Source organism: Panicum virgatum, chromosome 2N (genome assembly GCF_016808335.1).
Source record: "Panicum virgatum strain AP13 chromosome 2N, P.virgatum_v5, whole genome shotgun sequence".
In the NCBI taxonomy this organism is placed as follows: Eukaryota; Viridiplantae; Streptophyta; class Magnoliopsida; order Poales; family Poaceae; genus Panicum; species Panicum virgatum.
In genome coordinates, this window is record NC_053146.1 from 6,884,566 (window position 1) to 6,907,277 (window position 22,712).

A 22,712-nucleotide genomic window follows, 5' to 3' on the forward strand; every position below is an offset into this window, starting at 1 on the left:
TCTGGGAGAGCCTGAGCTACAGAGGGTTCCTTTTGCAACTGTGCTGCTGGGCCTGGAACAGATTCATGGGCGGTGGAAAACTATTTCCTTCAGCCCAGTTTCAGGAATCGTTTCTTCCTTTCTCATTCATTCATTTTTTTTCTCAGAACACAGCAACTGCAAATTGATGAAGATTTTGCTGCATGTCCTCGAGAAGAGTAGCATTCAAGAGCTACTGTATGGTTCATTCCTTAGAACCGTTGGTTTGGTTGACAAGATAACAGATCATCAGCGACCTTGCCTCCTAGCTCTACCGAATATACGAGGAAGAGCATTGTTTACACTAGTCTGCAAATTTGTACCAATACAATAACATTACATCGTTTTTTTTCTTTTAAAAAACTGAAAAGTAACATGAGGCTTCGTGGCAGACAGATTCAGTACAAGATTCTCACTCGCACTCTCTCTCTCTTTCTGTGCGTCCTGCAAGGCAATTATTACAAGAACAGGGAACGTTTGCCTAAAGTAACATCCAATAAACTTCACTGACAGAAAGAAGGTCACGATGTGACCTAATCATCGAGGCAAACTTGCATCCTAGAGAGATTGACTTAAAGCAGATTGAGTGTCAACTAGTTTCCTGCATTGCAACTATTGCTTGAGACTTTGAGGCTAGAGAACCTCTCCATGACACCTGCAAAGAACAGCATCAATTTTTATTTACTATGCACTGAGTAATTCGGCCTCCAATGTAAACAGGTGCAGCTTACCAATAAGGGAAAACACTGTGGATGGGATGGTTGATGTCGTACGCTACTCGCAGTCGCAGGGAGCGCGTCACAAAAGCGGATGGAGAGGCGCTGACGGCAGCTCTTCCTACCACCGCCTCCTCTGGCTCTAGTTCCGACGCCGTTCCAGCGCCTCCGCCAACCGCCCTCCACCGTGGCCATCGCTAATCTCGTCCGAACTCCATGCCCCCGCCACCATCCCCCTGCTTGGCCGACATCTCCACCACCACCGTTGGCGGCACCCCCCACCTCGCCACCGTCTCGACCGACCGCACTGATGGTTCAGCGGCCGCCCAGCGGCCTCCAGACCCCCAACCCTGGCAACCCCGAACCTGGCAGCATGACGAACGGAGACAATGGCGCGAGGCCGCCGAAGCGACAGTGGGCCGCAGTTGGGCTTTTTGTGATGCATCTCACCGCAGTCGTGCGCTTGACCTCGATTATTCCCGGTTAATGTCTGGTAGCAAATTATGGATAAATAGAAATAGTTACAATACAGCCGGAGGATGTCATATTGGTTGCTTGATGTTTATAAATATATATGTATAACAAGTACGTTCACACGGCATAAACTCACAAATTTTGCATTGAATCATTATACCAGTTAGCCAACCATAAATTATATTGTTATGTTCATGACCATTTCTTTTTATTGTTTTTCCCTGTAGAAATAGAGTTTAAATATAAAACTTTTACCAGTGATTCCTTTTCTTATTTTCATAGAATTAGGAGTTTAAATTGTAGAGGTTTTCAAGGAAAAATAGTTGGCTTTAACTTAATTTTGCATGCGACGGTGATTGAAATCCAGCAAACAGAATTCTGCGAACGAGAAAGCATGCGCGACCGTGGGCTGTAGTAAGTAAGCTTTTTTATGCCGGAATTTCTATACTAGCAACGTATGCTATGCAAACCACTTTCGTATGCAAATTGTTTGCATACGAAGGTGGTTTGCATAGTATATGTTGTCTTTCTATATATGTTCTGATAGATTTTAATTTCTACATCTTTCAGTGTTTGAGATTTGTGCACACAACCACAGCCCTTGAATCCACCCCGATTCCTAGCCACCTCTTTCTCCCCACCCTTCTCACCCAGCCGCCCGCGCCGTCCCCGCCCTGCCACTGCGCTGGCGCGCCGTGCCGGTGCTGCTCCGCTGCTGCCCCATGCGCTCCGCCACGCACGAGCGTTCCACTGCCGCGACATGCGCGCTCCGCAGCCGCTGCCTAAGTGCGCAGCCGCTGCGTGCTGCGCCGCAACTGCCGCTCGCACCCCTCGCCACCACCTCACCCAAGAAGAAGTGCTTGGTCGCCATTCAACATTTCAATATTTTGTTCTTCTAATTTCAACATAATTTCAACATTTCGTTTGTAGGATTTCAAAATTTTCGCTCGTCAAATGTTGAACCTGTTTAATAAAAATGTTGAATATATTTGCAGAAGTTTACAAAAAATAATTGGACCAAATGAGCTTTAAGTATGGATGGCTTATCTATTTTCCACGAGATAGATAGGAAACCAATCTTGATGCCCGCCAGTTAAGGCCCAATCGGGCCCACCCACCATCGGATCCACGAAAGCGAAACCAAATGGACTCGATCTGCGAAACCAAATGGACTCGATCTGCACAACAGCCCACTCGAGCAACCCATTTATGTGATGAAAGCAAAATTTGGTTCACACTTCACAATACTCGAGCAACTGAAATACTAAAGTGAAACTGATCAACATTCAACAATCATGTACAATCAAGCCAGATAATGGCTGCACTTTGTATTACCAAATGGAAAAAAATGAACTACAACAGTACGCCCACATTAATACATTCTGCATATACATTAAGCTCAAGCCAACTAGTGTCCACCTCATAGGAATATCACTGAAATTACCATTCCAGTTCTTACACTGCTGCACTAGTAACTCATACTGGTGTCTTACAAAAAAAAAAGGCAAACACAATCAAGATTGAAGAAGAAAACTAATGAACCTGAATTGAAGGCTATGCAGGTAGCATCAACTCAGGTGTAAGTAAAGAAAAAACAATACGGTGTGTTTTATATCTCAACACCTTGTCAGTTCTGAAGGATTCAGGTTCTCTGTGAATTGCTGCTGGGCTGCTAGCTATCAAGAAGATCCTGCGGCCAAGCAACTATTTATGAACATCTTGGGATGAGTTTTGAGCCACGTCTCCTGCATACGGAGAGAGTAAAATGTATGGTTACAGTATACGATCCAAGTACCCTAGCTTACAAACTGCATCTGGAAGTCGCAGGGTACAACAATTACATTATCACAAGAAGCACATATAGCAATGTGAACATAAGCAGTAAATTAAGTTTATGAAAGACTTGAGTAAATAATGTTTATGCAAGGTTCAAAAAAGCGCTACGCGCTGAGCGCGCGCTCGAGCCGTGAAAAAGCTTAAGCGTGCTTAAGCGTTATTACGCGCGATTAAGCGTTTTTGCTAATATTGTTAAAAATCTAATTATATAGCTTAAAAAAGGGGATAGGTGTCTTACAGCAGTAATTTCTTGTCTCTTGTCCTCTTCTTTTCTTGAGAGCAGGTGTACCTACACAAAGTGCAACAAAATAATTAGTTTCTTAAGTGCTGCTGTGCTGTGCTCCCCTGAAGTGCTGCTCCCCTGCTGCCCTGCTGTGGTGCTGTGCTATGCTGCTCCCCTTCGTGTGCTCCCCTCCCCTGCTGTGCTGTTGTGCTCCCCTGCTGTGCTGCTGTGCTGTGCTGCTCCCCTCCGTGTGCTCCCCTCCCCTGCTGTGCTGTGCTGCTCCCCTGCAGGCGGGGGTTGGCGGGGCGGGCAGCAGATCAGGAAAGCAGAGCAGGCGGCCTGGCGGGGCGGGCAGAGCAGAGCAGGCGGCGGCGGGGGAGGGGTGGGGCGGGCAGCAGGAGAGGAGAGGAGAGCAGAGCAGGCGGCCGGGCGGCGGCAGGTGAGGGCCGGGGCGGGCTGCAGAGCAGAGCAGGCGGCCTGGCAGCGGCGGGGGAGGGGCGGGGCGGGCAGCAGAGCAGATCAGGGAGGCGCCACGCTTAATTGAGCGCTTAGCTACTAAGCGACGCGCTGACCCTCCGCTCAGCGCTTAACCGCGCTTAATCGCGCTTTTTCGAACCTTGTGTTTATGTCAGCTTCTAAAAGCTGCTGCTAGATTTGTTTTAAGGCTTAACAATATTAATTCCACAGTTGTCATATAGCATACCAAGTTAAGTGAAGATACACTGCAATTCCACATTTTCATGTTTATCGTGTTACTTCAGAAAATTGCAAAGAATTTTTCCTGAAGATCAATGTTTAAATTGGAACAAAAACATAATGGAATGATGAATTAAGAATTATGTACATAGTATCTGATGGCAAGAACTTGCCTTTTGTCTGTTTCATAGAACTGCCTTAGTCGAAGTAAGCTTCTAATTGGGCTGCATGAACACCAAATGCTCTTGATAAAAATGTGGGTGCTGTACAGGATCACAAAGAATCACCAAGATCTTTCCTAACTCACTCACCTATCCATCTTCTGAGCTTAAAATTTTTTAGGCTTACTACACCAAAATTTTTCAGAAGGCCACACATCAGGGAACAAAAATATAAATCCAAATCTTCAGAAACCACCACTAGAAATTTATAGGCAACTTTATCAGAAGAAAATATGCAGGCAGTTTGTAGCAGTAAACTATGAATTTTTTCGTAAGACTGATTTTGAAATTGTTGATAGTATGAAAAAGGAGAAAAAATGACTATAGCAAAATATAATAAAGTTGTCTTCCACAGCATATAATAGACACTAGTAATCAGCAATCAGAGTATACAAGAAGCTCTGCTCTATGTAAAGAAGTTGGCAGTAAGCAACATACATGGAAATGTGATCAACTAGGCAAATTTTTTGAGGTAGAGCATGCAGTTCAGCAATCTAGAAGCTACATCAATACATTCAGAGCTTGCATGTGTAATCTAAATTCTAAAGCAAGCCTACATTTATGTCTCAGTTGACTTATTTTATTTCAAGAATACAACAGGCTTGAACAAATACTTGGAACAAAAGCATGAAGGAGTACGTCCAAGCAGCAGCATATGCATGTCATGACTCCAGAAGATTTAACCAAATTGATACTTCCTCTACACATGGATATGAACTTCCTGTCGAACATCCATTGCATCCCCACACAAGGAGCGCTTTCAATGTTTATTTGAGAGCACTGATGATTCTGAAAAATAGGGGACATAGGGCGTAATGCCGTAGTCTTCTCTAACTGTGCTAAGAGCATTCACTTCCTTGCTATCCATGTTATAAGATATCAGCTTTTGGCCCCGGTGAGAAATGAAAATCAAATTGCGATCTGGATGAATGGCAACCACAGTGTAGTCCAAGTTGACAAGCCCTCCAAAGAGCTGCAAAGAGCTCACACTGTGCTTCATGACCCATTCTTCTTTATCATAGTCCTCAAGAACCCAAATTGTGATCTGTGCAGAGTTGCCTTTTATTTGTTCACTGATGCAATGGAGACGCCCTTGAGATTGACCAAGAAATGCAGCCTCGGACCCACAACAACTGTGACTCCACGGCCAGCTGATGAACCTGCGTGTCCTCCCTTCCCAATCAACCGCAACAATCAGGCCCTGATCTTTCTGAATGTGGTCAAAATCTTTCTGAATATGGTCAATGACAAAATGCAGCATGCCGTTAACAAAGGCGCTGCCCAACGAGGACACTATGGTCCCAAAACTACCCAATTGTGGGCTTTCACCTCCCTCTTCAAATCTCCTCCGCTCACCTGATCTGTCAGTCCACACCCCAGTTTCTGATGAGTAGGTGCGCAGCCCTACCTCGCTCAGCATACTAGCTTTCATCAAGAACTGGAGCAACTGGAAGTGCGAGGAGACCACTGGGTCGAAGATCAGATAGGTATCCTCACCAATTTCCCTATTGTCGTCGTCCTCATCTTCCCCTTCTGGCGGACCCGAGCAAAGCCAACCGGAGCTGGGCACGGCCACCCATTCGTGCGTGGCCGGATTGCACACCACATAGCCCGGCGTGGGCATGTAATTGTATAGAAGCGGGCCGTGCCGAGGAGGAGGAGCCCATTGCAGGAATGCAGGATCCTGACGCTCTTGATGCCTGACAGCTTCTTCGTCAGGAAGGAGAAGGAAGGGTCCACGAGCGGCGCGGACCGCCCCACCAGGTCTATGAAGACGGAGTCAAGCCAGTGGCCCCCGCCGCCACAGTAGCCATCACCGACGTATCCATCCTCACCGTCCTCAAACCTGAGGCCGCAGAAGAAGCCCTCCAGCGTCTGAGGGAGCTTCCGGCGGTGGAGGGGGTCGGCGATGAGGTCGCGCCAGGCCCTGGAGACGCACTTGAACCGGCAGAGGGACTTGACGGGGACACGGGAGAGGATCTCCACGAGCGGGTCGTCGGGGAGCCAGGCCACCGCGCCGCCCCTCTTGGGGCAGTCCATACTCGCGCCTGGAGGGAGGGGCTGAGGGAGGGAGGGCCCTGACCCTCGAGATCCGCCGCCGGAAAGGGTGAGGATCGACGGGGCACCGAGAGCGAGCTGCGAAGCGGAACACATGTGAGCTGATGCACACACGGCACGAGAGAGGGAGAGAGCGAAGCGCAGCGAGCGGGGGGGGGGGGGGGGTGGAGCTTACCGGCCGCCGGGTGGGGTCGGTGTCGGCGGCGCTGGGCGGTGGCCGGCCGCGGCTCCCTTGCTCCGTCGCCTGTAGAGCCACCCGACCGACCGGCGTCCCCGCAGGAGGTGGAAACCTTTTTTTTTTTTGAGCGGAGGAGGTGGAAACCTGGACGGCGGGCGGGTCCCGAGCCCGAGGAAGGAGAGGAATGGCGAGATCGCCTCCGGAATTGGGGGAATTTCTAAACCCTAGCGAAGTACTAGCAGCGCAGCTCTCGCGCTTCTTCCACTCTGCTCTGCATTGCTGGGGGGGATGGGTACGGGGTATATTTGGGAGAGCCTGAGCTTTAGAGGGTGCATTTTGCAAATGTGCTGCTGGGCCTGGAGCAGATTCATGGGCTGTCGAAAACTATTCCTTCAGCCCAGCTTCAGGAATCGTAGCAACAGGGATTTCTTTCTTCCTTTCTCATTTTTTTGGATCTCAATAGGGGGCTATTTGCATATATTCAGATGAATAAATACAAATATTTGGATCGCATTATTAATCGCAACCCAATCCAGAGGCCTTAATGCAAATGTTCCAAGCCAGAACCATGGCACCCAGCCATAAAAAAAAAACAAGGCAAGCGAACCAACTTCTTTGACTCCATGAAGCGAAGTCACAAAGAGAAACAGTACTCTGAGTGTGGATGAACAGTGCTCATAAATCCATCTCAGAATAGACGGCCACGAAGGCTAAAAGTCACGGGAACAGTATTCCCTTGCCTTCGTAGTCAGGGAATCCCGATTGGCCTGCGAGGCCGCGCCGCCTTCGGCGACCCCCGCTGGCTCCGCGGCCAAGCATCTTGCGCTTTCCGCCGCCAACTTCACGGTTCCAGCCGCTGCCTTAGTCTCACGGGCGGCCCGAGCGACCTCCGCCGTTGGCTGATCTTGGCCAAGGGCACGCGGTCAGCTCAATCGGCTCCCGTTTGTCGTCCAGGTATAATTTATCCCATCTCGTATCTGGTTCGGCCCTTGGTCTGGCCGTATGAGCCCCAATCTGAACTTCTGAAGAATTACTCTGCCTTTGTTATAGTTTTCTCCATCCTTAGTTCTTTTCAGCCCATCTAATTTCACCTACTTGGGATAATATGGTAGTGGAAAACAATCTCACTGAATTTCTCATGCTGTAAGTGGGTTGGTCACTGGTGTGATTACTGTCAAAGAACATCTAAGGATGAAGCATCCATTACAAACTGAATTTCTCATTGCTGCGAGTGCTAGGATGCAGGGGAAATTGGAGGCCATAGCTTGAGACATCTCAAGTACTTCGGTACTATAGCAGTGCAGCTACTTGGTTGTCTGTCAGATACAGAGTTCAGAACATTTGGATGCTTTCCTTAGTCGTCTACTATATTTGTTTGAATGATCCCACGTTTTCGTGCTAGAATAAAAGTAAAAAAAGAAAAGGTTATATAAGAGAGCTTCCGAATGCACGATTCTCCTCCTAGTACAAATAGAGAAGGCTTAGAATCTGGGAGTTCCTACTTGCTTTTGGCTTTTATTTCAGTCCAACCAGTCATGTAGTTTGGTGACTAAACCGATACGGAGCTAGCTGTCAGCTTCTTGTTGCAAGCAGAGTCTCAGGGTGTTAGGAAATTAGTCATCCTTCCATTTATTGGTCCACTAAGAGCTAGAATGAGCATGTGCGCTCAATAGTTTGACCAAGAAGAAGTCTACGGAGGCAGGAAGAATCAGTCTTACTTCTCTAGTTGATCTCCCCCCTGTGAGTAATTATCCATTTTTTAAAATTTTGCTCAGATGCTCAACCTATCGTGAGTAATCGTTTATTGCTGTCTCACTTGGCAATCCTTGCTAAAACATGAGACTAGTTTGATGTACTTGCTTCCTATATATAAGCCAGTTTATTCAGATCTTTTTTTTTAAAAAAGAGCTAGAATATTCAGTTAGAATGAACCTTTATTCTCAAGAAGTTCAATTTCTGAAACTTTATTCCGTAATCTACACGTCTTTGATCTGGTAAAAAAAAGCCAAAAGCTATATGGTTTAATCAACATCGACTTTCTACCATCTTAACTGCTACAGCTTGACTTTCTGGGGTTTGTAGATAAAAAAAAGGGAAAAATCTGTTTTTCAACCCTGAACTATCACGATATTCCGATTTTGGCTCTTGAACTACGAAACCGGACATCCTACACCTCCAACTAACGAAACCGTTTAAAAAACAACCCTGGCTCAGACAAAAGCGGTTTGCTACAGTAAAATTTCCGAATTTCTAGAATTTCACACCTCTCTCAATTAAATAATAAAGAAAGCATAGTTAATATTGTCTAAAAATCATGATATTTTTTTGGGAGGTAGATAAAAAGACAAGAAATTTATTTTGGCTAGATGTGATACATTAAACATAATGAAATTTGAATTATAAAATTTTAAAAATGGGTAGAATTCAAAATATCTTCAATTTTTGGGTCAGCTAAACCTTTGATAAAAATGAACTAAAAATATGATAATTCATAATTTTTTATTTAGTTTAATAAGATATTTTTTATTGGCCCAAGTTTTTATGAAAGTTTTGAATTCCTTCACAACGCTCAAATTTGAATCAAATTTGATTCCTCAAATTTTAATTTATGAATTTTCTATAGAACTTGGGCTAATAAAAAGTATCTAACTAAACTAAATAAAAAATTATGAATTATCATATTTTTAAAGCATTTTTATCATAGGTTTAGCTGACCTAAAAATTCAAGGAATTTTGAATTCTACCTATTTTTAAAATTTTATAATTCAAATTCCATTATGTTTAATGTATCACATCTAGCCAAAATAAATTCCTTGTCTTTTGATCTACCTCCCAAAAAATATCATGATTTTTAGACAATATTAACTATGCTTTCTTTATTATTTAATTGAGAGAGGTGTGAAATTCTAGAAATTCGGAAATTTTACTGTAGCAAAACCGCCTTTGGCTGAGCCAGGGTTGTTTTTCAAACGGTTTCGTTAATTGGAGGTATAGGATGTCCAGTTTCGTAGTTCAAGGGCCAAAATCGGACTATCGTGATAGTTCAGGGTTGAAAAACAGACTTTTCCCTAAAAAAAAATGGAGAAGCAGGAAGAATGAAACACCAAAGTTAGTGCACGTGCATCAAGAAGCATATGGTCAATATATGTGCACGGACTATTGGACTCGACCTGAACCAGCAATCTCTGTCTCTGGAGTTATTCTTGACATATAATTCCATTACACTCCAACTTCTGCTCATTCTTCCCACCGGCTGTGTTATCTTCCTGAGGAGAGTTTGCAGAAATGGACGTTCTCCTCTCTGCTGTCCTTGGTGAGTTGACCACTAGATCCATAAATTTTCTCATCACGAAATACTCCAAGCCCATGCCACTGGATGTGGAGAATTGCCTGCGCAGGGTCCTGCTCCGGGCACAAGTGATCATTGATGAGGCCATGGGACGGCACATCACAAACCAAGCCATGCTCCTCCAGCTGGTTACGCTAAGAGATGCCATGCACCGAGGCTACTACATGCTTGACACTATCAGATATCAACATCAGGATGGGGAGGAAGCCAAAGATCAGGTTGTGAGTCGCTCTTCGTCTCTGTCTACAGTAAATTCTGTAAAGCACCTATGTTTCTCCAGTAGAGCTGCTGTGCCTTTGAAAGAACTTCAGAAGATGCTTGACAATTTGAACTCCATGATCCGTGATGTAAATGAGCTCGTCCTGTTCTTGGCAAACTGTCCTCGCTTGTACAGCCAACCTTACAGCATGCATCTGCAGCTGGCCAACTGCATGTTTGGGCGCCAGATAGAAGCACAACTAGTCATCAGCTTCCTGTTGCACACACAACCTCATGGTGCTGAAGAATTAGAGGTCCTGCCAATTGTTGGACCAAGATATGTTGGAAAGAGCACCCTTGTCGCTCATGTGTGCAAGGATGAAAGAGTATTAGGCCATTTCTCAAATATCTTTGTTTTCCGCACCCATGGCTTCACAGATGATGAGCTAGCTACTTTCAGAGAAGGATGTGCAGCAAAACTTCAAAATCACATGTCAGATTCGAACAACGATGGAAGATTGCTAGTTGTTGCTGAGTTGGATGGGGATCTCAGTGAAGAAGCACTGAATAGGTTGTATTCTGCTTCTAAACAGTATGTGCCAAGGGGTAGTAAAATCATACTTACAAGCCGGTTTAACACCATTGTAAAGTTTGGAACAACAAAGCCTCTGAATCTGAAGTACCTGTCCCATGAGGCGTACTGGTATTTCTTCAAGACGCTGACATTCGGAAGCACAGATCCTGAGATGCATCCGAGGCTCATGCACCTGGCTATGGAGATAGCCAGGTTGAAGGAAAGTTGCCCCCTTGGTGCCAACACGGTTGCTCGTTTGCTAAGGGATAACTTTAATGGCCTATTCTGGTCCAAGGTTTTGGCCTTCTCTAGACACTTCATCCAGCAGCGCATCTCAAGATTTGGTCAAAATCCAATTGATGTTTTGGACGAAAACAGACTTGAACATTTTGGTAGAATGGCGGCCCCTTCTGAATCCGTGGTGGTTTATCATCAGCATCAATGGTCTTCAGAAGACGAAGTTCCAAAGATAAGAATGGGTGATGTGATATTTGGAAGTGTTAAGCCTCATGGTAAAGTTGAGGTCCTAGTATGGCAGTCTCAAATACCACCTTACTATAGCTACGTCTATACTTGTGAGATCCAGGCAAGAAAAAACACAGGTGCCAAGCGGAAGCGTTCTATGTGAAGAGGAATGTAGCTTTTTTATTTCTTTGAAATTTTGTGATGTGATTATCAGGCTTGGGTAGCATAGTTGAACATGTGGTTGTTATGGTGTCACAGCCTGCAAGTACAGCATAGTAGTCACTGCAGGATGTGTTAAGTTTTGTTGTAAACAGAACAATGTATTATGTTTATGCCACATATTTTGATGAGATGTAATGTAATGTAATGAATTGCTTCTTGCTGGTTTCGCTCCTCCATGTCACTATCGCCAGCCTTTGTTATCAGGCTCGAGTTCTCCTTTTGTTCAGTTAAACCCCGCACATCGTTTTGCAAGGAATGCGTCATGGCCATACTTGTGTGTTTGGTTGCGAGATCGAGATGGATCACCTTCTTATGGCATGTTAGCCCCAATCCTATTTCTACAGTCGCCCGTATGCAAACGAACTCCCGATCAATTCCAGGCACATAGATGATCTCACATGGTGGGTCCTATGCCCACGTGGGCCAGCCTTTCTTTTTACCTGATTTCTTTCATCTCCCTCTGTCTCTTCTCTTTGCTGCGGCCACCCTTATCCTTTTCTTTTATCTGATTCCTTTTCATCTCCCCCTCTCTTCTCTTTGCTGCTGACTCCCAAGCTTCTGGTGACAATCCTTTTGCGGGGAGCGAGCAGGCGCAGAGCTCCGCAAGAGAGAGGGGCGTGGACTTGGCAAGGGAGGATGAGAGCGACCCGACGGCCTGTAATGCCCAAGGCGTAAGGGCTTTGATGACGACGACGATGCCGGCATTCATGACGATGGAGCGTGGCATGGCCTGCAGGAGCTGCGGCCGGTGCCTGGCCCATGAGCAGAGTGACAGCACCACGTGGAGCGCGGCTCTGAGGTAGGGTAGCAAAATTTTTGTTTCCTCTTTCCTTTTTCTTTTTTCTTCATTTTGTTTTCCAAAAGTCTTTCTAAAATTTTTCTCCCAAACTAGGTATTAAGTTTTGCTTCCAACATTTTTTCTTCTGATTTTTTCCTTCAATAGTTGTTTTTTAAAAATTATAACCTAAATTTGATTCTTAAGTTTTATCTTCTAATTTTTTTCTCCAGAATTTTTGTTCCAGATTTTAATTGTCTCCTAAAGTTGATCTTAAGTTTTTGCTTCCAATCTTTTTGCTTCTAAGTTTTTGTTCCTAAAATTTTTTTCTCCCAAATTTGTTCTTAAACTTTGTTTTCTAAAAATTTTTCTCCTAAATTTTGCTTCAAACTTTTTTGAAATATCATCAAAGTTTTTTTCTTCAAAATTTTCCAAACTTTTTCTTTCAAATTTTTGCTGCGGTTTTGTTCCTTGCCTTTTATATATTTTTCTCTATTCTATAATTTAGTTTGCGATTTTGATTAATTTTTGTGAATGCAAATGTTTATATGTAATTTTGTATCTATAGGTTCTTATCAAAGAGAAAGAGAAAAGTGATAGTAAGTATGACATGTGATTAGCTAGTGGTTTTTGATGCGGGTGTCTTTAATGGGAATAGAGCACAGACGGAGGGTAGTCTACACCCGTAAATTAGATTGCCCCGCAAATGGGTCTTGTGTTTTTCTACACGAAAAAAAAAAGAGCCAGGCTGGATGGACTTCACGGTGTGCGTTCGGATTTTGGGCTGGGCCTGGCGCCTCACCGGATGGGCTGCAATGGCGGTTTTTTTATTTTTATATCTTTTATTTCCGTTTTTTATAAAAATATATTTTCGATTTGGAAATTTACAGAAATATACCCCGCCCGCCCGGCCGCCTGCCGGGCGGCAGGGGCTTAAACGCAAAAAAAAAGAAAAAAAATTGCAGACAGGTCCCTAGGGCCGGTCGCCCGGCAGGGGGGCGACCGGCCCCCCTGGCCGTCCGGCAGCTGGGCGGCCGGCCCCCAACCCTATATAAGGTGTTGGCAGCCTCTCACCCCCATTTGGCTTACTAAAAATCCAGAAAAAAAGAAAAGAGAGGGAGGGAGGGAGAGGAGGGGTGAGGGAGAGGCAAAGCGGCGAAGCCCTGTCGGATTTTCAAGGCGGCGACTTTAGGTAACTAAAATTTTCTACATTTTATAAATAGATTATGTTGTAATTTTTTTTGAAACAGTAGATTAGCAATCAGCTCAATTATTGTTAGGAGTGATTAGTGGTACATTTAGATGCAGTTACTTATAATGATTAGCATTGATATAATACATTTAGTGTTAGATTTAGTATTAGAAAATACTAGAAAATTGTTAGAGAAGTATTAGAAAATAAAAAATTACAAGATAATATTAGAAAATTGTAGAAAATGTTAGAAAATTGTAGAAAATTATAGAAAATGTTAGAAATTTTTTTAGAAAATGTTAGAAAATAGTTTAGCAATCAGTTTAATTATGATTAGGAGTGATTAGTGGTACATTTAGGGGTAGTTACTGATAATGATTAGTGTTGATATAGTATATTAGCAATCTGATTGTTCACTTGTGATTGCCACGGCTCAATACCATGGCATCCTCAGGATCCACCTACATTCTATGGAATAAGGTGACGGAAACAGTCCCCCAAGGAGTCCAGGTGCCTATGTGTTTTTGCGGATCCTTGTGCAAACTAATGAAATCAAGGGTTTTGGGGGGACGACTTTGACAAGAGATTCTTCATGTGCGAGAATTACGAGTACGACCCGTCCAAGCATTACGGCAAGGACCGAGCAAAGGTACTACAAAACACTATCAGAGTTTGTCACTTTCTGATCTAGTAATGACTTCTAACATGATTTGGGGAAAGACTCCACCGCCTCTATGTGATTTCGTGCAGTGGTTAGACACCGAGCAATCTCAGCAGGATAAGGACCACGTGGAGCGTCAAGCAAGGTGGGCTGCACAAAGGTGGCAACGAATGCTGCATGAAGAACAGATGGAGGAGAAGCGCAAGAAAAACTAGGAAGATATTCAGAAGAGGATTGCAAAAGTGGAACGTCAGAAGGCAGAGGAACGTGAAGCTGATAGGGAGAGGAAGCGAGAGAGGGCTCGCCGTGCTAAGGAAGTAGGGTCTGAAACTATTAGGAAAGGAAAATATCCCCGGTGCACTCAGTAAAGCACCACCATATAATCCCGGCATTTTACATTTCCTAAGGCATGTTAGGTTTACTCACAACACGAGGTTATCGTGTTGCACATGCCATGATTTTCATTGTTCAAGTATCTAAGTAGTACAAACGCCTTAGGCCTCTGCGTTGTAATCGTAGCATTGTTTACAAAACTGTATTGCAAACCGAAAATTTATGATTCATAACTACCCTTCTATTTTCAGTACACTTTCCAATTTTTCCAGTGAGATATGAATTTTGAGTTACCACTCTCTTCTGTGTTCTTGGATTGTTCTTCCAGCCATCATATATATAATCAGGGAGCGTACAGTGGAAACTCTATTAAATGCATGAACACTTCTCATCTTGTACAAGCGGAGTCTTTGATTTTTCTTTTCATAATTCGTCAAGAAGAGTTGAAAAGTACAGAACAACTCAAATAAAACAAAACACAGAACAATTCAAATAAAGCAAAACACAGAACAATTCAAATAAAGCAAAACACAGAACAATTCAAATCAATTCAAACACAGAACAATACCTTCGTAATATTACATGCTACAATCTGGTGCAAATACATATCCATACATAACGAAATGTAATTATCACATACAGGTCGGAATACATATCCATACATCTGGTTCAAATACATATGCACACATAACGAAATCTAGACGCGACGGGCTCCAAAATCCGGAGGCAATCCATCGGTTGGATTTCCAGAAGGTCCAACTTCAGCACCAGCATTATCTTCTTGTAAGTGTGACCATCTGCTCCACACATGTTGCATCTTTTTTTCTTCTTTCCTGCCTCAGACTCATCCATTCCGTTACGGATACGAAGTGTCCGCCGTCGACCTACCCCTCTCCTAGCATCTGGATTGGGAATGTACATTGGAGAGATATTTGGTGTAGTGAATGATCCCAGACTGCCTATGCCATATATCTCATGGCCCCAAGTGTGCACAGCGGTTTCTTTTCTGTAATATTGTGAAACAAAAACCCCAAGATCCAACCCAGATTCTGAACATGCCGCAATGACATGGGAGCATGGTAAGTGAAGAAGCTGTGGCTTCTTTCATCTAAAAAAACCTTGCCTTCCGGCGTTATCAAGCAATCCTGAACGACCCTTTGTCTGCGGACACCCTGCCCTGTCCTGTCCTTGCATGAAACCTCAAACCTTTAATCCTTTGTGCCCATGGAGACCACTATGTGATATTGAGCCTTTTCAATCTTTTCTTTCATGTAGCTAGTGACCCTATTATAAAAAAATCACACCTGGATCATTAAGTAAGACAGCAGCTGCCTGATACCACTCTCTGAAGTACCTTGTGCATCCGTATATGATGAATTCAACTATGCCAACAAGAGGATGTACTTGCATCCGTATACCTTGTGGCTCAGGTTCTGTGACATGCATGTTCTGATCTTCATTTTCTTGTTCCACTGTTTGGTTCATATGAGATGATGTACTTGTTGATCCTTCACCGAAATAGCCTGTCTTCTGGTGAATCTGAATTAGCATTGCAAGAGGCCACCCGCGGTCAAGAGCTGTTTGCATGTAAGTCCGCCATTCTTCGGTGTTTGCTATAAGCATCAACTCCCAGAAATCCCCTTCAGTTCCCCAATTTGTCACAGTCTGAACGGTTAGGAAATGAGTATTTGGATTCACATTGAATATCTCGTGAAGCTATTTGCCTATGGAACCAAAACTCCACTCTAAGGGTTACCTGCAGTCGCCGGCTCGAAAATCCGGCAGGGCTTCGCCTCTCTCCCTCCCTCTCTCTTTTTTATTTGTTTCTGGAATTGTAGTGATGCAAATGAGGGGTAAGGGGACCAGCCAACCCTTATATAGGGGTGGTAGAACCGGTCGCCCTGTAGCCGGGCGGCCAGGGGGCCGGCCACCCGGCTGCCGGGCTACCGGCCCCAGGGACCTGTCTGCAATTTTTCTTCTTCTTTTTTTGCGGATATGCCCCTGCCGCCCGGTCCCGGCCGCCCAGCAGCGGGGCGGCCGGGGTATATTTCTGTAAATTTCCAAATCGAAAATATATTTTTGTAAAAAACGGAAATAAAAAATATAAAAATAAAAAAACCGCGGCTGCAATGTCTCTAATCCGCTGTGGGTCTTTCTCTGTTGTGTCCACCGTCCATGTCAGAGATGAAATGGCTCTGCACCCTCAAAAAAAAAAGATGAAATGGCTCTTTTTATTTAAAAAAAAGTGAAACGGCTCTGCTAGTGCAAAGGGCCAAGTCTGCTGACAGGTTTGTTTCGCATCATCGCATGAGGTATAGTTTCCAATGCTAGGAGCCTCTGCATCTCCCAGGTCCCAGCTACGAGGTTCGGATCAACTAGTTCCACTTCCATTTGATCTTGCGCCAGCAGGAACGTTTTTTTCTGGACTTCAGAAACTTGCCACCAGCATCGCCGACACATCAACCTTGCATAGAAAAGGGAATGAGAGTTCTCAAGCTGCATACGAAAGAAAAATTGTTTAAGCAAGCTCATAATGTTTTTATCGAACACGCAGGAGAGCTGTGTATCATTATATTGAGAAGAAAGAGCAAGCACATAATGTTAGAGATCGAAATCCAATTGACAGCAAAACCATTCCTGAAGTAATACGGAATAGCATTGGTTAGACCCAGAACATGTGTGCAATTCAGTTAAATCGTCACAGGAACAGCATGTAACTTCTGCATATAACAGTCCTAGTCATATGCAGTAAAATATTATTTTACCAATTGCAGCAAGATTACTGTGAGCAGTCAAGAAATATGAACAGAATAGATCGGAGAATTGTTTAAACATTGAGTCATGGAAAATATTTGAACAATATTTCAGGCTATAAATACTGTTACAAGCCGTTGCTAACTTGCTGACGTGCTTACATACATGCAGGATACTGAATCAAGCTAAGCTGCAGTTCCCTCTAGGCATATAACATGAACATGCAAATCAACACACCATTTAATCTCAAGTCTATGTGACGTGTATTTCTTGTCTGACTGAATTTGGTTTGGTCAGCTTGCCTCAAGTCTGAATATTTCAGAAAGCTAGCTGATTTTTCTGCATGAATCTATGATTCATCATGGATTCATGGGACCACTGAAAGTTCTAGGCATGCCTCTTTGACTTGCTCATAGTTGCCATAAAGCTCCTACATGCAGAGAGGCTTGACAACTATGAGACAGCACACATCATGGTGAAGTGTTCATCAATCAGCCATCAAGATTGAACTATTCTATTTGAAGGTACATAATGATTATTATCTTGAGCCACTCCCAATTACAGAAGAATTACTACATTTCGAGGTTCAAGCATCAGTTATCATGATCTAGGCAGGCAGTTAGCCTGGAGACACATCAAAGCACTATGGACACTGATAATACCCCGCTTCCAAGTGAATGGAAGCACACAAAGCATATCACACCCAATATTCAGGTGACCTACTGCTTCACTAATCAAGGACAGCACCTCAGCCTTTCAATCAAATTGATCCAAAAGAATTCTAAATCAGTACTTAACTATTCAGAGTTACCAATCATGTTTAGTTCCACCAGGTTCATTAACCATCGCAGTGACACTTCATTTTTTTTTTTTTGCAATCTTGAGCTGATATCATGGCCATTACCTTGTATACTACCACAGCTCTCTGGCTCAGTCACAAACAAAGCGCGTCTATCACATTATCTCGAACAATACGAAACTTCATATTGGTTTTCCCAAATCACTCCCCCAAAAAATGCTAACCATGAGCTCAACCGATTAATGTGCTCCTTCTGTTGACATTGTTAAGTATAGAATTGGAAGGGACTGGAGCTTCTGTGAAATCAATATCTGCTATTACATCAGAAATAGAAGACAAAAGAGGACCACCAATGAGTCTTAATGCCATGAAACAAGATAAACAAAAGTGTAACCATGGTTAAGGCGATTGTACATTTCTGTTTTCTTAACAAGTTAACAACCATGAGGTTCCAATGACACTCAATGTAATAAGGATATGCTTTGTATTCGTTTTTCGCAAACGTGCCTGAGCACATATTTCATTAAGAGGAAAGCAATACGACCGTTACAAACCTTAATGCTTTGTATTCGTGATGTATGACTTCGATGAAGTTATGGCACACCAGAAAAATTGTGGAGGAAAAGGTGGAAACATGACAACAACTGTTGCCTTTGCAACTATCTGATTCAATCTAACAACAAATGATGAAATGACTGTAAAGAAAGTAAGCTAATACTTGTTCAGCCTATTCTATAGTAAAATATCAACTAACTATAACTAGCATACCCAAATTAGAAATATAAGTAGTTTCACCATGCAGTCAGGGAGCGCAGAGTACACTCATTTACCACACTGATCATCTCAACACGACAACAACAACAACAACATAGCCTTTTGTCCCAAGCGAGTTGGGGTAGGCAACACGAACATACAAAAAAACCTTATTATAGGTGTAACTTATTCATTTAGCTACAATGTAAGAATGCCTGCTTATAAAGTGCATAATCCATCCATCTACATGTTAAAAGGCACTGGACAGGGTATCCCACTAAACACGCTGAATCCCCAGTATCCCACTAAATCACACAAATCATCAGAAACATCATTGTACATGTACCAACCTTGCTGAAAAGGGCCAAATGAGAGCCCGACCATGTGTTCTGATGGTGTCTGATGACAGTCTGTCCGTGAAGATAGACCCCACCTCAGCCATTCTGGGTCCAATCCTGTAGCCACTACCTGCACCAGAAACCACCTAAATGCTCAACAAAAGACAACTAGGTAAGGATAATGAGTTATTTGGGGTAATGTCTTTCAGCATCAGTCCCAAACCCGACATCAGACTTTTGGGAAAATTACCATTTTGCTCAGAGGCTGACAGGCATTACACAATTCTTTCACACAAAACAAACCGAGCTGGATCACCATGACACTATCCAAGGAAAAATAATGCTTGGAAAACTCCATGGAAATCCCTCTCTACTGAAGTTAAGCTAAGATACCTTGACATATATCATAAGAAGCTGATGCTTTATTGGCAAGCACTGAAGCTTGAAGAGCTGGTCAGCAAAACATATGCTATGCTAAGCAAAACAAAAAAGACACAGTTGGTCAGTTGCATCGAGCCAGATAGGTCTGGTGGTAGAAGATGCTAAGAACAGTAGGCTTAAGCACTGTTAGGTGTAATCGAAAAGTTTCATTTTACCTTGACAAAGTTGAAAAGAAATATAAGTTATATAACCATCTCCTACAGCTGTGCTAGAAAAGACCCAAGCAATCAGTATCTGCAGGTAAGCTCTGCTCTGGTCAAAATCTCCTAGTACAAGGTTCTAGTTATTTTTCAGCGGCATAGAAGAGAAAAATTGGTGTGGAAACTAAAGATAGTATTTAATAATGTCAAACAAGGAACCCATTGTCCTCCGGAAGAAACTTGGTAGACTTTAATGTTAATGCAAGCCTTCAGTTTAAACATTTCCATCACATACATTGTAATATATAGAAGATAAATTTATTCATACAGCATATATAAACATACACAGGGTCAGGTTCTGTCCTCAAAACATGCACAGGTCTTAGGAAACAAAAAGTCAGTAACAACTCACTAATAATAAGGCCAGGAGAAAAGGAAGATATTATGCAAGATAATTATCATTCTGGACATACAAGGAAGCATTTGAAGCACTAATACTTAAATGTCAAATTACAAGTTCTGCAACTTGGGCTACCACATTCATTGATGTCTAACATACATGACGCTACCACACATGAATGTTCTCAACTGCCTTGCAGTATTACTTGGACCAAAAGCATGATTACGAATACAACCAAGAATAGGCAGAATATATCACCTAATTCTACTAGATCTAAACAAGGTTCTAGCTACTCCATAGATGGAATCATGGATGAAGCACATTCAGTGCTTATTTGTGAGTGCCGGTGACTCAGAGAAACATGGAACATAGGGAACGACATGCATAGCTGAAGTATCCATTTCTAAAGTTTCAATAACACTCATTAGCTTATGATCCATTTCATATGATATTAGTTTTATGTTCCAGTCCCCAACGATGAAAACCACATTTCCATCTGGATGCATGGCGACCACACTGTAGCCATTTTTGCGGACTGTGCGACTCTTTTTTCCAAACAGCTTCATAAAGCTCACACTGTGCTTCAAGACCCATGCTTGTGCATCATAGTCCTCAAGAACCCAGATGAACAGTTCAGCATCAGATGTTTGATTGATGTAATGCAGGCGCCCTTGGGACTGAGCAACATAACCAGGCCCCAGCCAGCTCTTCGGCCTCTTCCTCTCAGCCATTGTGGGCATTGGGATGATCTTCTGTGTCACCCCATGCACATCAACAGCAGCAATCTGATTTTGATCCTTGATTTTGAAATACAGCATGCCGTTGAGAACAGCAGACCAGGAGGTCTGGCAAGGTATTAATCCCTGATGACGCCATCCTTCCAAATCATGTTCACCCCAGTCACTTTGGATTTGACTCCAGTCAATTTGCCTGTGAATCCACTTGCCAGTTTCAGATGAGTAGACATGAACCGATGTCCGGGATACCTCTTCCATTGTCTCCTCATCCTCTTCATCGTCGTCGTCATCATCATCATCATCATTATAACGTAGCTGATGACGGCGACCCCAATAATCATGACCATAACCATCATTCTCTTCCTCATCATCATCCTCCACTACAAACCATCCATCTGGAACTTCATCAAGTACGTAAACTCCCACCCAAACTGGACCAGGTGGAAGTGAGAGGAGATGGACGGATCAAAAACCAAATAGTTGTACCTTGTATACACCGGAGGGCCGTACGTGGGCACCAGCTCCCATTGCTCCGGGGCAGGGTTGCACACGACATAGCTCAATAGGTCAAACGGCCATGCCTTCTGTATGTGCTCGAAGAGGAGGAGGCCGTTGCAGGAATCTGAGAAGGTGAGGGTCTCAATCCCGGGCAGTTTCGTCACGAAGGAGAGGCTAGGGTCGATTTGGAGAGACACGGAAGCCCCAGGCAGGCCGGCAAAATCGATATGACTCCCGTAGATTTCATTGTCAATGAATGTGTCAATGAAGAAGAAGCCTTGTAGGGTTTGGGGGAGCCTCTTGCGGTGGAGGGGATCTTCAATTAGATCGCGCCAGGCCTTGGCGACGCACTTGGATCGGTAGACGAACCTGGCGGGGACGCGCGCCAGGATCTCCACCAACGAGTCCTCGGGGAGGCCGGCCAACGCGCTCCGCTTGGAGCGGTCCATGCCGCCGCCGCCGCCGCCGCCGGTGGGGAGGGAGGGGGAGCAAAGCTGCGAAGCGTAGCGATGTGTGTGTGTGTGTGTGTGTGTGAGAGAGAGAGAGAGAGAGAGAGAGAGAGAGAGAGAGAGAGAGGAACGCGAGGATGGGGGGAGGGGTGGTAGCTCACCTGCCGCAGGAGAGTCGGTCCGGTCGGGGTGGACGGGCGGCGCCGCCCGGTGGCTCGCGAAGAAGGAACGTACGGATACACTGGGGCAGCGCCGTTGGGGCGAGGAGCATTTATGATCTGGAGACCTTTGACGCGAAATTACAATATAGCCCCCTTCCTGTATCGAGTATTCCAATTTTTTTTTTGGAAAAGGAGATGATTAGAATTTCGAACGCCCGCCCAAACCAAATTCATAAATGGGCGAGAATTCATGTTGGCTCTTTAAAAATTCTTCTGTGTGAATTGTGGTGCTAATAGTATTTTTCTTGATACTTCTTTTTAAGCTGATTATTAGTTTTGATGTAGCGTGTCTGCGTGTAGCGAATTTTTTGTTCAAGCAAGCTCTACCGGACCTGCAAATTCAGGCCCAAATCTGACCGGGCCGCCAACAATTTTCATTGCAAAAATAATAAATGTTTTAACATCACAACGAGCTCGATTTTTTTTTCAAGCCACAGAATCTATATATCTTATATAAGTGCAACCCACTAAGAGTCATTAATAGCTATTTCTCTCACATGTGGTGAAGCCACATCATCATTTTATTTCCACCATTGGATCTGAATGAAACCCCATATCCTGGCCTTCCACAACCCACTAAGAGTTCTTACCTTTTTACTTAGTTTTATTATTGTCATATATAAGTGCAACCCACTAAGAATCATTAATAGCTATTTCTCTCATATGTGGTGAAGCCACATCATTATTTTATTTCCACCATTGGATCTGAATGAAACCTCATATCCTGGTCTTCCACAACCCACTAAGAGTTCTTACCTTTTTTACTTGATTTTATTATTGTCATATGACGGAATTAGCAACAAAACGTCAAAAAAATAATGTATGTGCTAAGATCCCTCATTTATTTTTATCACATCCATTCCTAACATCCTATTATGCTACAGTAATGTGGATCATGATGGTGGAGAATACATAACCAATTCAAATATCTACATTTGTCCAATGAAACTATTAAACAAAAAATATTCTTTCCAATTATCAACATTTTACACA

The 22,712-nt window shown here is 43.7% G+C and overlaps 3 protein-coding genes and 1 long non-coding RNA gene across 5 annotated transcripts; 1 reads left to right on the top strand and 3 right to left on the bottom strand.

Moving 5' to 3' along the window:
- Positions 1 to 4,518: 4,518 nt before the first annotated feature.
- On the bottom strand, positions 4,519 to 6,791 carry LOC120662320. The gene is made up of 4 exons (XM_039941493.1): positions 6,717 to 6,791; positions 6,418 to 6,644; positions 6,299 to 6,320; positions 4,519 to 6,215 (listed from the first exon to the last, which is right to left on the bottom strand). Exons 1-4 carry the CDS (start codon positions 6,789 to 6,791, stop codon positions 5,664 to 5,666), a joined length of 876 nt encoding a protein of 291 aa, XP_039797427.1. The 3' UTR covers positions 4,519 to 5,663.
- LOC120662319 lies at positions 4,945 to 5,604 on the bottom strand. Its single transcript, XM_039941492.1, has one exon. It carries the CDS (start codon positions 5,602 to 5,604, stop codon positions 4,945 to 4,947), a length of 660 nt encoding a protein of 219 aa, XP_039797426.1.
- A 397-nt stretch (positions 6,792 to 7,188) lies between the features above and the next one.
- On the top strand, positions 7,189 to 11,380 carry LOC120659582. Its single transcript, XM_039937772.1, has 4 exons — positions 7,189 to 7,374; positions 8,493 to 8,505; positions 9,491 to 9,733; positions 9,819 to 11,380. Exons 3-4 carry the CDS (start codon positions 9,555 to 9,557, stop codon positions 11,167 to 11,169), a joined length of 1,530 nt encoding a protein of 509 aa, XP_039793706.1. The 5' UTR covers positions 7,189 to 7,374; positions 8,493 to 8,505; positions 9,491 to 9,554; the 3' UTR covers positions 11,170 to 11,380.
- A 5,020-nt stretch (positions 11,381 to 16,400) lies between these two features.
- Positions 16,401 to 21,753, bottom strand: LOC120659583. 2 transcript variants are annotated; one of them, XR_005669105.1, is made up of 3 exons: positions 21,660 to 21,753; positions 18,846 to 18,963; positions 16,401 to 16,653 (listed from the first exon to the last, which is right to left on the bottom strand). It is a non-coding gene; the product is annotated as an uncharacterized LOC120659583 (long non-coding RNA). The 2 variants fall into 2 exon arrangements; XR_005669104.1 differs by having other exon boundaries at positions 16,401 to 16,685.
- Between the last annotated feature and the right edge of the window lie 959 nt (positions 21,754 to 22,712).

Bases quoted from the DNA above. Each gene is read 5' to 3' on its own strand.
- LOC120659582 (XM_039937772.1), top strand. From the start codon at position 9,555: ATGGTCAATATATGTGCACGGACTATTGGACTCGACCTGAACCAGCAA. The intron at 9,734-9,818 runs GTGAGTTGACCA...TTGCCTGCGCAG, and splicing joins TCTCCTCTCTGCTGTCCTTG to GGTCCTGCTCCGGGCACAAG.
- LOC120662319 (XM_039941492.1), bottom strand. From the start codon at position 5,604: ATGCTGAGCGAGGTAGGGCTGCGCACCTACTCATCAGAAACTGGGGTG.
- LOC120662320 (XM_039941493.1), bottom strand. From the start codon at position 6,791: ATGAATCTGCTCCAGGCCCAGCAGCACATTTGCAAAATGCACCCTCTA. The intron at 6,321-6,417 runs GTAAGCTCCACC...TCCGCTTCGCAG, and splicing joins CCGACCCCACCCGGCGGCCG to CTCGCTCTCGGTGCCCCGTC. The intron at 6,216-6,298 runs TCCTCACCCTTT...AGTATGGACTGC, and splicing joins CGCTCTCGGTGCCCCGTCGA to CCCAAGAGGGGCGGCGCGGT.